Here is a 15,727-nt window from a genome sequence, read left to right on the forward strand (position 1 = left end):
CTGTAAAATGGACATTGTAATAATACGCACCTCTTAGGGATGCAAGGCATGTAAAATTTTTGGCACAAAGTAGGTATTTTTTTTTAAGATTTTATTTATTTATTCATGAGGGACACAGAGAGAGAAGGAGAGACACATACAGAGGAAGAAGCAGGCTCTCTGTGGGGAGCCTGATATGGAACTCGATCCTAGGACCCCGGGATCACGACCTGAGCCAAAGCCAGACAGATGCTCACACACTGAGCTACCCAGGTGTGTGGGCACCAAGTAGGTATTCAGTAAATGTTCATCTTTGTTCAAGGAATGATATTTTCATCTAAATTATTTATCATTTATAAGATAGCCAGAAGAATCAACTTAAATTAAATTTAGTGAACTTAGTTAAGCAGAATCACTACCTAATAGTGACTTAAGTGAAATGGAAGAAGTACATGAAAGCAATGTCACTCAAAGCTGTGTCTGTGAGCCAGGGCCCATTCATAAACTGTTACCGATGTAAACAAGATAAGTACAGAAAACAAGAATAAGTATTTAGAAACTTCTATAGAAATTTGATATGACTGTATGATTTATATCAGAAAAGTGATTTAGGGTTTAAATCCTGCATGGGAGAAATTTCTAGGATAATTGCTCAGGTTAAGGAGCTTGAGCCAGGGCAGCCCAGGTAGCCCAGCAGTTTAGTGCCACCTTCAGCCCAGGGTGTGATCCTGGAGACCTGGGATTGGGTCCCACATCAGGCTCCCTGCATGGAGCCGGCTTCTCCTTCTGCCTGTGTCTCTGCCTCTCTGTGCCTCTCGTGAATATATAAATACAATCTTTAAAAAAAAAAAAAAAAGGAGCTTGAGCCAGAATGCAAAACAACACACTATCAGGAAAACCTTACTAGGGAAAAAAGTCAACTGAACTAACCAGTGTGCTTAATGACACAGTAAAAACTATGAATTACATAAAGGTTAATGCATTACATCTGAAATTATTCCATTTATGTGATAATATGGATGTTTATTATAAACAACTGCTTTACATGCTAGGTCTGATGGTTATCAAGGGAAAAAGTTCTGTAGAGAATGTTTGAACTATTGAATAAACCCTCAGAATTACTGCTGGATAAGACCCAGTTTGGGCCCAACTTTTTAAAGATAAAGTACATTAAATAGTCAGATTTGCCTATTCGTCTGAACTCGTTGATATGTTAATAATCTTAGTGTCTCCAAACATGGAATAAGTTCAACATGTTTTTCAAAAGCAGATGACTGAAAAGTCAAAATAAGTATTAAAAGTGTAGAAGAACAGAGTTTCCAGAGATTGTAAGTCATGTTTCATAATTTTAACAACTATTATCAATGCAATAGATAATCATTTCAATAGAGAATCTATGCATTGGAAATTCATGGAACCATAACCTAGTCCTTTCATTGAAAGAAAACTTTAATATAACTTTACAGGATAAATTTTTGGAAGTGGCTACTGATGAACTTGGAAAATACGGTCTCACTTGTTTTATTTTTTAAAACTGTTAAAAATTAATACCTTGAGCTTGTGAAATTACTTTAAAATCTCTTCCTCTATTCCTATCGGCATATCTCTCACAACTGGCTTTCCCTATTCTAATGCTATCAAAATAAACACAGAATCAGTCTGGATATATATTATATTCTGCAAATAGTGTTATTGTCAATTGGACCTAGATCTGATCAAGTAGCAAGTAAGAATCACAATAAAATTTTAAGATCACAATAAAAATTTTATAAGTCGATATACATGATGTTCACAAACTGTGCATTTATAGGATCTTGAATATAGATATATCCTTCAAAAACTTTTTGTTTAATATGATTGTAGAATATAATAACAGCAACGGTGATTCTGTATAACCAGTCATCTATGCATATACTTTCAATAAACAACATGGATAGTTTTGTTAATTCTTCTTTCTTTTATTCTATATTATGTTTGTTCTCTTTATATTTACATAAAGACAGACATATAGACAAATGAGACAAAAATAATATAAACCCACACACATACAGTCAAATGATCTTTGATAAGTGCTAAGGTTACACAATGGGGAAAGGATAGTCTCGTCAGCAAATAGTTGTAGGAAAACTAGATATCCATATGCAACAGAATGAAATTGGACCCTTACCCTACACCATGCACACACACACACACACACACACACACACACACAAAACCAAAATGGATTAAAGATTTAAACATAAGACCTGAAACCATAAAACTCCTAGATGAAAACATACGGGAAAAGCTTTGTACCACTGGTCTCAGCAACTTCTTGGATATGACGTCAAAAACACAAGCAACAAAAGCAAAAATAGACGAGTGTTCCATTTACATTTATTGAAATGTAATTTAAAATTTTTATATATTTTGATCCGTTTAGTAAATTATTTTTCAAATGAGCTTAAGATTTCTACATCTTTCTTGTTCATTTTCCTATAAAATCACTTTCGTTGAATTTTACAAGATGATTTCATAACCTTAAGTTGGCAGTTCGTAAGCTTAACTGGTCCTTCCCCACAGTTTGGAACCTTTTTTTTAGAGTGTATGTTCAGAATCTGGGGGTAAAGATGGTGCCTTCACCCTGCACTTTGCCTCAGCTTAAGTTTTAGGAGTTACCTTTGATTCTAAACATGTATTGGTATTTACCTAGGACAATGAGAGAAACCAACCTGGAGGAATTCTGTGTTAAGTGTGTGGTTTTAGCAAAGGAATGGCGGTCCAACAGAAAGTTTTCCGCTGTCAAGACTGTGCTGCCACCCTGTGGCCTTTCTGTTTATGATCACAAGCTAAGACATCCATCCCTTGCTTTTTTTTTTTGCCTTCTTTTCCTCAGTCCTAACACTTATCTTCTCCCATTTTTTCTACCTAATTCCTTAATGAGCCCCCATGAAATCTACTGAATTCTCTGCTCTCCTATATTTCATGCTTGCTTTTTTTTCCTTCAGCCTACGTAGTTTCCTACTGCCTCAAGAATGTGGGCATTATTATTCAGTGTCAACCAAACTGCTATGAAAGCAGTGAATTATATATTTAATTGGGCACAGTACCTCCAAATAAAAGTCTAAAAAAATTATCAATAAGATATAAGTTATTTTAAGTCACCTTATAGGCAGCAACTAGCAACACACAAGCCATCTTAGGTATGTCCCAAATTGGGATGCCAGAACACAGAGATGAGAAACAATTTTTGGAGTGTTAAACCTAGTAAAGTTTTGTCTTTTAAAGATAAATATCAGTGTAAGAGAGTTTTGCCTTTGCAAAGCTTTTTCATTATAATGTCATATTACTTTGATAGAGAATATGCCTTGTAATTCATCTGAATGAAGATGAAGCGTGGCGAGTTAACAAAGGAAGACAGAAGAAAGGAGTCTGGGGAAATAGATGTTTGTTCAAATTTATCCTTTCCTGTACATGTCAATTTAGCAATAAGAATTGTGAGCAGGGGATCCTTGGGTGGCGCAGCGGTTTGGCGCCTGCCTTTGGCCCAGGGCGCGATCCTGGAGACCCGGGATCGAATCCCACGTCAGGCTCCCGGTGCATGGAGCCTGCTTCTCCCTCTGCCTGTGTCTCTGCCTCTCTCTCTCTGTATGACTATCGTAAATTAAAAAAAAAAAGAATTGTGAGCAGAAACCCTATGATCAAGGTCCTTCATTTTCTTGTGGCTAATTTCAGTTTTAAAAATCATTCTGGGTGGGCACCTGGGAGGCTCAATCAGTTGAGCATCTGCCTTCAGCTCAGGTCATGATCTCAGGATTTTGGGATTGAGCCTGAGCCAGGAATCAGGCTCCCTGTTCAGCAGGGAGTTGGCTTCTCCCTCTACATCTCCATCTGCCCCTCCCCCTGCTCTCTCTCTCTCCCTCCCTCTAAATAAATAAATAGAATCTTAAAAAAAAACCAGCAGAAATAGACAAATGGACTACATGATGCTAACAAGCTTCTGCACAGCTGAAGAAACTTAACGAAGTGAAAAGACAACTACAACATACAGACATATAGACAAATGAGACAAAAATAATATAAATCCACACACATACAGTCAAATGATCTTTGGTAAGTGCTAAGGTTACACAATGGGGAAAGAAAGTCTCCTCACCAAATAGTTGTAGGAAAATATTTGCAAACAACATATCTGATGAGGGGCTAATATCCAAAATACATAAGGAACATACATAATCGCAAAAAGAAACCAAATAATCTGACTTTTAAAAGAGCAAAGGGCCTGAACAGACATTTCTCAAAAGAAGACATACAAATAGCCAACAGGTATAAGAAAAGGTGCTCAAACATCACCAATCATTAGGGAATTATAAATCCAAACCACAATGAGATATCACCTCACACCTGTTTGATGGCTACTATCAAAAAGACAAAAGATAACAAGGATCGATGGTGACACGGAAAAGGAAATGTTAGTCAGAATGTAAAATGGTAGAGCCATTATGGAAAACAATATGGCAGTTCCTCAATAAATTAAAAATAAAACCTCCACCTGATCTGGTTAATTCCACTTCTAAGTATTTATGCAAAAGAATTGGAATCAGTATCTCAGAGAAAAGATATCTGCACTCCTATAGTCATTGCAGTATTATTCACAACAGTCAAGCTATAGAAATGACCTAAATGTCAATGGAAAGATGAAAGAATAAAGAAGATGTGGTATATACATACAATGAAATATTATTCAGCCTTAAAAAAAAATCCTGGCATTTGCCACAACATGGACAAAACCGAAGGACATTATGTTACATGAAATAAACCAGAAACAGAAAGACAAATATTGCAAAATGTCATTTAGAGGTGGAATCTAAAATACACTCATAGGAGCATAGAGTAAAATGTTGATAGCCAGGGTGTGGGGCAAGGGGGAAATGGAGTAATTTTGGCCAACGGGTACAAAGTTTCAGTTATGCAAGATGACTAAGTTCTGGGGAGCTAATGTACAGCATGTTGACCACAGTTAACAATACCTATTGTATACCTGAAATTCACTAAGAGGGTAGATCTTAAATGTTCTGACACAACTGCCCCCAGAAGATATCTATATGAGGTTATAGATACATTAATTAGCTTCATTGCTGTGATCATTTTGCAATGTATAAATATATCAAAAGATCAAGTTGCATACCCTAAATATATACAGTTCTTGTCAATTAAACCTCAGTAGAGCTGTTTTTAAAACTGGTTGCTAGGTGGGATTGCCTATCCCTAAAATTAGCCTATAAAGCAATTGATAAATATACTAGTGGATAGAGGCTCATTTTTAAGGGAGTATTTTTTTCTTAAGATTTATTTATCTATTTGAGAGTGAGAGAGAGCAGAGAAAAGGGCAGAGGGAGGGAGAGGGAGAGAGAATCTCAAGCAATCTCCATACCTCAGCACAGAGCCCAACGTGGGGCTCAATCCTGAAACATGGAGATCATGACCTGAATAGAAATCCAGAGTTGGATGCTTAACCCATTAGGGTCACCAGGTGACCCTTAAAGGAATATATATATACATTATATATATATATATATATATGATTTTATTTATTTATTCATGAGAGACAGAGAGAGAGAGAGAGGCAGAGACACAGGCAGAGGGAGAAGCAGGCTCCATGCAGGGAGCCTGATGTGGGGACTCAATCCTGGGACTCCAGGATGACGCACTGGGCCAAAGGCAGGAGCTAAACCACTGAGCCACCCCGGGATCCAAGGGAATATTTTTAAATAGGATGTCAGGTATTAATGTTAAATAAAAGATGATATCTTGGTCTTACAATTTCATTGAGTTAGGAGATGCTAGGAAAATGGAGGCAGGAAGTGAGAACGACAAAGGCATGATCAGTGGCAAATAGTGGAGAAAGGGCCAATAGTGAGCACTCATGGAAGAAAGCATGAAAGAGAATGTAACTGGTGGGGGCACCTGGGTGGCTGAGTTGGTTGAGCATCTGCCTTCAGCTCAAGTCATGATCCACAGGTCCTGGGATCGAGCCCCGCATTAGTCTCCCTGCACAGCGGCTGCTTTTCCCTCACCGTCTGTTCCTCCTCTCCACTCATACTCTGCCTGGCTCTTTCTTTCTCTCAAATAAATAAATAAAATCTTTAGAAAAAAAAATAAGGAAAATGTAACTGAAAAATAACTGGGGCAGCCCAGGTGGCTCAGCAGTCTAGCACTGCCTTCAGCAACAAGGGCGTGATCCTGGAGATCTGGGATCAAATCCCACGTCGGGCTTGCCTGCTTCTCCCTCTGCCTGTGTCTCTGCCCCCCCCCCCTCTGTCTCTCATGAATAAATAAATAAAACCTTTAAAAAAATAAAAGAAAAATAACTAGCTGAGGAGTTGAATACACCTGAGCCCCTTAAAAAGCAGAGATCAACATGAAACATCTAAACCAGAAGTCTCCTCAAGGACAGATGATAGTTGCTGTTGTGGAGACTAGGACTGAGAAACTAGTTAAGAGTGGAGGCTGCTGCAGGAAGCCTTCTAGGTGCTTCTATCGTCCCTGTGGGCTATTTTCAGCATAGCAAATGTGCTTAAGAACTTTTTGGTGGTAACTAATGGAAATACACAGTAGTGGTCACCACTTGCTCCTTCAAGTGGAAGGAAGGAATAATTGGGAGTAGGCACAAACAATGAATCATGACCATCAACAAGTCCAACATCCTAGGAGATGACGTGGAGTTGAAGGTGGGCAAGGGAACAGAGTGGAGAAGGCTGAGTGGCTCTTCCATTAGCTACAGAGAAGGGGCCACAATGAATCCAGGGGGAGGGTATGCCTTAAACTGGAGGGAAACAGATACATAGCAATAGCAAGAGTCTCCCAGGAATTTGTAAAAAGAGAGAGATGGCAGGTACCTATTAATCTAGATTTGGACAAAGTGAAGAGCTCTCCTTGTGGACCTACTAGTAGAAATCTCCCTTTGGGGAGATCAAGCCTCTGCTCCCTTTCATAGGTGCCTCCCTCTCACTGGAGGCCAAACCTCCTGAAAAAAGGCCCTGTGCTTCCACAGGCAACAGAACCAATGAATTGTGTCCACAAACTAGGGCTTGGCACCTGTTCTAGGTCAGGACAAAGACACAGAGGAGCAGGACCTCAGAGCTTGATTCTTACAACCAGAGGGAGAAAAACCCCAACACGTCCACTTAAATAGTCAGATAGTATGCTTTTATCCAGACTGGAATATGCATTCATGTATATTTTCATCTTCGGGAACAGGTGGTTTGAAATGCAAATAAAGTAATAAGTGTCAGAGCCGTATCCTAGCAGTAGCTGCTTTGCAAACGTTACCATGGCACCAATTCAACAGTGTTCTTAGAGGCAGCCACACCTCAGCAAGGTCTTTCTAACTTGGGACGGCAGAGTTCAAAGGAACTAATAGACACAAACTGCAAAAGAGTCCTGAACCAAGTCAGGAGGTGAAGCTTTACAGTGCCATCGCCCTCTGAAGCCCCTTGAAACACGGCATGGTACATAAGAGAGAAAAAAAGGGAATGGACCATCTTCTAGAACACCTGGAATGTGATCCAAGCCTGGAGACAAAATGATGGTAATTATAACTGTTAACATTTGTTTTTAGCTGCTAACAGATTGTGCACAGATTGGGAAGGGCAAACACCATTTTCCAACTACTCCAGTGCACACTGTGCTTTACCAGTACTCACTAAATCCTAGCTGAGGCGGGGGGGGGGGGGTGTAAAGAGAGCAGATTGTCTTCATGTATGCCTCATTTATGTTAAATTAAGGAAGGTTGCCGTCTCAGGGCCTCAGTCCAGGGGCTACTCACAACCGGAAGCAGGGAACTGGGTTCTACAGATCTCTGCTTCTTCCTGCCCGTAGATCTGCTCTACTGAGGGCAGCATGCCTTTCCCAAGCACAGCCAAAGCAGAGGCAAAAGGACAAAGGAGGAGGAACACAGGATGCTGGGGAGACAAGTGTTAGCCAACCTGGCCTGTGAGCCAAGTGAGATTCCTGAGGCAAGCCCCTAGCTGAACAGGGGTATGCCCCTTGCCTGGGTAGGGGCAGAATGAAAGGGCAGAGAGCAAAAGCGAATAATATAAAGCACAAATTCTGTAAGAGTTGCAAGTGGATAGGAGTTCTTTCCTGCTCCTGTTCAGATGAAAGTGAGCAAAGAAATAGTCTCAGAAAGACCCTCTGAAAAAGTGGAGACTTCACCAACAGGGAACCACAGCTGATTGACAATGAAAAACCATTAGCAAGAATGAAACTCCAGAAGCCAGAAGCTCCGTCTATTACATTTGAAGGCCACTAGGCCTCAGGATCTCCATTATGCATCTTTCCCAGGTAAAGTAGGAGAAGGAGTACAAAGAAAGTAATACTTAGAAAAACAATCAAGACTTTCCATACTGCCTTTATTTTGAAAGACATGGAGACTTCTGCTTCGCAAGAGTGTAATTCTGGGACCAGTAAGTATAGTTAATTCCACCCCTTCCACCCACCCCAAAACATAAAGGCAGGAAAGGGCCTGTTGGTACTGTTTCCACAACATTTTAATCAAATCATGGGTGACTTGAAATTGTCATTTGAGTAGTCACTTAGATATCAGGTGTGCCACCAAACAGCACACTGCATCCAGGGCACCATATTCAAAAGCAAGTGAGATTTGGGGCTTGGTTTCAGCAAGTTTTGATATTCAGAGAGATCTATCTAGTCTGATGAGTAAGCCTGAAAGAGGAGAAAATCCAAGGAGAAAATAATGCCCCAGATCAAACAGGAGATGGTGTCAGGCTCCAAGTAATGGGATTCATTGCCAAAGGTTAAGGAGGAAAGTCCAAGGCCAAGAGGAAAAGATATGCAAGGTCTGGAAAGCCTCAGGTTAGGAATTCAGTTGCATCAGGAAAATACAGAACTAAGGAGGATGCTAAGGCAAACACATGGTCCTATGGACTAAACTGACATGACAGAGGTTAGGAGAAACCTGGAATTTTATGGGTATGTGGTGTCCAGAATTACTGCAGAGATCTAAGCTATTAGGATAATGGTGACATGAGTCAGGTCACATTCCATCTGTAGTAGGACTGGGGCTCCTAAAATATTTTCTGCCCAGGACAGGATTAGCAAGGAACTCTGCAGGTTTCAGCTGTACCAAATACGGCAGGGACGGAGGTGATCTGGGTTGAGGAAGAAAGAAGTTGATCAAAGTGCTTCCATATGAAAGGCTGTAATAAATACTCCTGAAATGACAAATCAGATTTTGGAAAATGAGAGATATATTTTGTTTTATAATGGTCAGTTGATCTCTCTTACATTTTATACTTTGTATTGTTGCCTGGACAAAGAGTTAAATGTAAAAGATAAAACCATACATACTAGGAAAAAACATGGGGAATATTTAACTCCTCTTTGATGGGTAAGTCTTTTCTAAATACAATAGTAAAAAATAAATCTTAAGGGTAAAGATGAGACCATATGAAAATGTAAAATTTGGTATAATTAAAAATGCCACCAGCATAATTAAATGGCTCAATAAACCAGGTAAAATACTTGCAAAAATTATGATAGTTTATATCCTTAATATACAAAGAGTTCTTGCAAATCAGTAAGGAAAACCTCAAAAGGAGGGGGATAAGGGATCAAACATATTTCACAGAAGAATAAACACTACATGTGAAAAAGTGTTCAACCTCACTCGGAATTGAAAAAGTCCAAATTATAACCACAAAGGGCAACAGATGCTCTCTTCTCAAATCAGTAAAGGTGATAAACATCACTAGGAGAAAATGAGATAGAATTGGGACACCTTCCTGAGAAGCAATCTGACAAAGTTTAGGCTAATAATACAACTTTTAGTAATCTACATTAAAGAAAAGAAAAATACAAATTTACTTACAGAAATGTTCATCAAAGCATTATTTATAATAATAAAAAGAGGGATGCCTGGGTGGCTCAGCAATTAAGCATCTGCCTTCAGCTCTGGTCATGATCCCAAGGATCGAGTCTCGCATCAGGCTCCCTGCATGGAACCCTCTTCACCCTCTGCCTGTTGTCTCTGCCTCTCTCTCTCTCTCTGTGTCTCTTATGAATAAATAAATAAAATGTTTTTAAAATAATAATAAAAAAGAGGTAAGAACCTGAATATTTGATTATATATTAGTTGTGTAATAAAATACTAATTAGCCATGAATATTGTTTCTTGAAGAATTTTTAATAACATGGGGAAATACTCAGGACATAATGCAAAGTGAAAAGCAAAGTATAAAACATGATTTTATTTAGGTTGTGCACATAGCAAAAAGACTGGAGGGAAGAGACATATTAACAGTTATGGGAACATAACTCAGACAAACCAGTATAAGTTTTTATTTTTCCCTTTTTGTATTAATATTTTTAAAAATATTCTACAAGAAAAACATAATACTTGTATAATAAAAAGTTATTTTAAAATGTTCTTAAGGGATCCCTGGGTGGCGCAGCGGTTTGGCGCCTGCCTTTGGCCCAGGGCGTGATCCTGGAGACCCGGGATCGAATCCCACGTCGGGCTCCCGGTGCATGGAGCCTGCTTCTCCCTTTGCCTGTGTCTCTGCCTCTCTCTCTCTCTGTGACTATCATAAATAAAAAAAAATAATAAAATAAAATAAAACCTTAAAAAAATAAAAATAAAAATAAAATGTTCTTAAAACTCAATTATAATGTCCTAGGTTGCAGCTTGGTAACAATGATAACTGAGAAATTTTTGTTTAAAGGAAAAAATCATCACTTAAAGATCTCAACTTTTGTGGTTTAACATCCCAGCAACTATTTATTTGAAATATCCTAAGGAACCATATGTGCTTTCCAGAATGGTAAAGTTTCCAAAATGTTCTAACAAGACCCACCCACTGGAAATAAAACTCTCAAATGGCAATGAATAAGTGTTCACGACCCAAAGAATACTCAAGTGGCATTCCTACAAGAAGTCTCTACCATTTAGCAAAATAGACCCCACGATCCTTTTCCCAAAAGAATAATTACCACTAATTTACTGCCAATGATCTGAAAGAAACAGCTGATTTTAAATGCAAGCACACTCAAAACCTATGCAGATAATTAGATAATATCATTCAGGAAAGAGACAAGGAAGAACATTATGAACAAATTGCAAAACCCCTGCTTGCTTGTTTAGACTTTCATAAACAAGAATCGGCTAGATAATCCTGGGATTTGTACCACCACTACTAGAAGCTAACATTTATTGAGTCCTTAATACGAGTCAGGCACATAATAAAGGACTTTGTATTTATTCCATCATTCAATCCTCAAGATAATCTTAGGAGGCAGGTATGATTCTTATCCTCATTGCACAGACAAGGAAGCTCCCAGACTTAAAACAACTTACAGAAGGTCAATAAGCCGGTAAGTGGCGGAGCCCCGATTTGAAACGAGGTGGCCTGTTTCCAGAACTTGCACTGTTAATCCATTTGCTGTATCGCCTCACATTCTGTGAAACAGGTAAAGGTGCATTATGCCTTTCTTTTTTGTCTCCTTCCCACTCCCCAAGAATCTCGATGAAGAGAAGTGAATCCCGAGCTTTCTAATCTATGGATATATATCACTATCTTTAAGAATCAAAGATGCTACAGTTATTGTGCTACCTCTTTTAAAGAAAAGTATGCCTCAATAAAGTAACGCATTTTCTTTAGTTTTTCCTGCAATGGTTTATATATAATTTCTCTTCCTTGTTTAGGGTTGCAGCTAGAAGACAGTAAAACTAGCAATGGAGCCCTTATATGAAGAATATCTAGCAAATCGTGGAACAATAGTAAAACCTTATTACTGGCTAAGCTTCTCTCTAGATTGCTCTAACTGTCCTTACCATATTCGGACAGGTGAAGAAGCAAGAGTTCCCTATACAGAATTTTATCAGATTTTTGGATTCCCTTATGGGCCAGTGTACCTTCAAACAAAGCACCTCACATTTTATGAACTAAAAACTTCTTCTGGAAGCCTGGTGCAGAAGGGCCATGCTAGCAGTTGCACGGGGAATAATACCCATCCAGAATCAATGTTATTTGAGATGAATGGTTATTTTGACTCAGCCGTACACAATAACAACACAATCAGGCATATCATTCTGTATTCCAACAACTCCCCTTGTAACGAAGCCAACCACTGCTGCATTGGCAAAATGTACAATTTCTTAATGACGTATCCAGATGTTACTCTTAGCATTTACTTTTCTCAGCTCTATCATACTGAGCCCGAATTTCCTGCCTCGGCCTGGAACCGTGAAGCTCTCCGGAGCCTGGCCAGTTTATGGCCCCGGGTCACTTTGAGCCCAATAAGTGGTGGAATTTGGTATTCTCTCCTCAACAACTTTGTGAGTGGTGTCTCCGGATCAATTGTTTTCCAGCCCATTTTAACTGGGAGAGCTTTGGCTGACAGGCACAACGCCTATGAAATCAATGCCATAACGGGAGTGAAACCTTATTTCACTGATGTTCTTCCCCAGACAGAAGAGAATCAGAACATAAAAGCTCAGGTGGCTTTAGAGAGCTACCTCAATAACAAGATCATTCCTGGACAGTCTTTGCAAGTGACAAATGGACAACCACAATCCAATCTGACCCCAGACCTCAAGGTTCCTGTTGTTTTTGTCCTGGTACCTTTCAGAGACCTACCACCAATACACGTGGGTCAAAGCCCACATAAGCCGAGCTATATCGTGAGGCACTTAAATATGCCTCAAATGTCATTCCAGGGAACCAAGGACCTCAGAAGCCCTCCCGTGGGAATGCCAGTGGATGGAGTGGAAATCACAGAGCAGTTTGCACGTAGCAAAGAGGTAGATGAAAAGAAGAAGAAGAAAGGAAAGAAATAAAATCTGTATTTCTAAGACATGAGACCAAACAACTACCAGAAAACTAATTTGATAGCAAACAAAAATCTGGAAATTTTCTCTCTTAGGTCTGATCCAAGGTGGGAGATTAACGGATACACAAGAGCAAAACCCGAATTATTTGCCATCTCAACTACTATAAAGCTACACTACTTTTAACATAATTCAAGATGTTTCCATAAGCAACTTGACCTCTCTCCTTTATTTTGAAAGTGACAGTATCAAAATGGAGCCATTAGCATCTTGCTAATATTTTATTGGTGTGGAAAAGGAAATGTCATTATCCTAGTCTACCTACATCATCTTTCCACCAAAAAAAGCCCATGGACTAAACAGCTTCCTAAATTGGTTTCAGTATAAAAATTTACTGTAAAATTGGAAAACAGCCTGAAGTTACTGACATTAAGTGCTGTCTGTAAAAGGAAACCAGTGATTTTCCATTAATTGTTAATCATGGACAGAAGAATTTAGGCAGCCCATTTTTTTTTCTAAAGTGGTTCAAAATAGCTTTGTGTGGAAAAAAAAAAACAGCTCTTTTGTTCATTGATTATATATAGCTATGAAGATTGATTTTTGAAACTTAGTCACCTGCTCAATGGGATTTTTCCCAGCTCAGATTTCTCCTTCCTGAGCAGATGATAGAAGCAGGATGATACATGAGACCCTGCAAAGGCTTCTTCCAACACACACCATATAAAATCCAAGCTGCTTCTACTGACTGTCAAGGCTCCTCCTCTGCCTTCCAGTTGCCTGGTCTCATCAGCAAGATTGTAAGCTTCTACAGGTCAAGCACTGTCTCCCTCCCCTCTTTGGTTTTCCCTTTGAATTTAGCCAAGTATCCAGGCAAAATGTGGGTAGCAAGGTTGTGAATCTACATCTCAATAAGGTTACTAATCACTGCTTCCCAACATTCCTTATCCATTCCAGCCAAGGGCTTGCTTAACCATCCTGCAATGGACATTTTTAGCATCCATTCCCCCTTCTTCTGATATAGCTCCCCAATGCATAATTTGTTTTACTTTCCTTTTTTCCAAGCTTTTCTTTTTCAGCAATGTATATCTATCCCCTCTCTTAAAATCTTGTTCAAAACACACTTCTAGGAACTGTTCCTTGACTAACCATCTGAGCATGTACATTAAAGCAATTTGGGGGATCCCTGGGTGGCTCAGTGGTTGAACATCTGCCTTTGGCTCAGGATGTGATCTCAGGGTCCTGGGATGGAGTCTCACATCAGGCTCCCCACAGGGAACCTGCTTCTCCCTCTGCCTGTGTCTCTGCCTCTCTCTGTGTGTCTCTCATGAATAAATAAATAAAATCTTAAAAAAAAAAGCAATTTGTGTTTAATTAATTCACATTTGCTGCCTCACTTTCCTCTTAAAAATATATTAACGAAAAAAATGTATATCCATTTGTAACTTACTATTAATTTTTTTTTAAAGATGTATTTATTTTAGAGAGAGAGAGAGAGCATGCTCCACAGGGAGGGGCAGAGGGAGAGAGAATCTTGAGCAGACTCCCTTCTGAGCATAGAGCCCAGTGTCTCAACGACTCTGAGATCATGACCTGAGCCAAAATCAAGTCAGACACTCAGCCAACTGAGCCACCCAGGCACCCCAAATTTTTCTTAATGTATGTAAAAAGTAAGGCTAAGCTAATAAGATAGTTTTGCCATTAAAAAAAAAAGGCTTAAAGCACATAGTACTGGGATCCCTGGGTGGCGCAGCGGTTTGGCGCCTGCCTTTGGCTCAGGGCGCGATCCTGGAGACCCGGGATCGAATCCCATATCGGGCTCCCGGTGCATGGAGCCTGCTTCTCCCTCTGCCTATGTCTCTGCCTCTCTCTCTCTCTCTCTCTCTGTGACTATCATAAATAAAAAAATAAAAAAAAAATTTAAAAAAAAAAAAAAAAAAAAAAAAAAAAGCACATAGTACTGCATGTCAAATGAGGAAGAGGAAGAGAGGGGGGAGGGAAAGAAAGATAAGAAAAATGTTTAGAATTGAAATTTCTATTGTGATTAAAATAAACATTTCTAAAGTGTTTTAAATAATATTCTCTTACTCATAAAAAAATTCTCTTGTTAACATGAAATTTTAAACAGAATTACTGGAATATAATTACATTGTAGTATATAGTAATTATCATTTTTTAAAAAATTTTTTATTTATTTATGATAGTCACACACACACAGAGAGAGAGAGAGAGAGAGAGAGAGAGGCAGAGACATAGGCAGAAGGAGAAGCAGGCTCCATGCACCGGGAGCCCGATGTGGGATTCGATCCCGGGTCTCCAGGATCACGCCCTGGGCCAAAGGCAGGCACCAAACCGCTGCACCACCCAGGGATCCCAGTAATTATCATTTTTAAAAGTACTGTTGCAATTATCATTAGATCATGAAATAATGTCTACAATTTGGCCTATAGAGATAAAATTTTTAAAAAACCAATGTGACAAATTCAGCATCTCTCTCCAGGTGGGCAACTGGGCTAATGGCATTAGCAAATCTGAGAGGTTGGGGAACCAGCTCTGAATATTGTTGTCAGGTTGGCTGATGTCCTGCAGCAGTTGAGAAGAACCTGCCCATCTTAGAAGACTTTTCAAAAAAAAAAAGAAAAAAAGTATATCCAAGTAGTTGCCTTGAAATCTATTTACAAAGTGGTCAAAAAGACATAACATCAATCAGGCTGCAAAGCATTCCAGTTAAAAACATACTCTGAAGGGGCCCCTGGTGGCTCAGTCGATTAATTCAACTTGTTATTTTGGCTCAGGTCATAATCTCAAGGTTGTGAAACTAAACCCGAGTTGGGCTCCACACTCAGCAAGGAGTCTGCTTGGGATTCTCCTTTTCTCCCCGCTCTCTCTGAGAATAAATCTTTAAAAAAAAAAAAAAAAAAC

At 39.2% G+C, this 15,727-nt stretch overlaps 2 protein-coding genes across 3 annotated transcripts in view; one reads left to right on the top strand and one right to left on the bottom strand.

The window, feature by feature from the left end:
• The window catches only part of RGL1 (ral guanine nucleotide dissociation stimulator like 1), a 256,134-nt gene that overhangs the window by 232,638 nt on the left and 7,769 nt on the right, over positions 1-15,727 (bottom strand). The gene's annotated exons all lie outside the window — the stretch shown is intronic.
• On the top strand, positions 11,714-12,817 carry APOBEC4 (apolipoprotein B mRNA editing enzyme catalytic polypeptide like 4). Its single transcript, XM_055319221.1, has one exon. It carries the CDS (start codon positions 11,714-11,716, stop codon positions 12,815-12,817), a length of 1,104 nt encoding a protein of 367 aa, XP_055175196.1.

This window comes from Nyctereutes procyonoides, unplaced genomic scaffold (assembly GCF_905146905.1).
Source record: "Nyctereutes procyonoides isolate TBG_1078 unplaced genomic scaffold, NYPRO_anot_genome, whole genome shotgun sequence".
Lineage (NCBI taxonomy): Eukaryota > Metazoa > Chordata > Mammalia > Carnivora > Canidae > Nyctereutes > Nyctereutes procyonoides.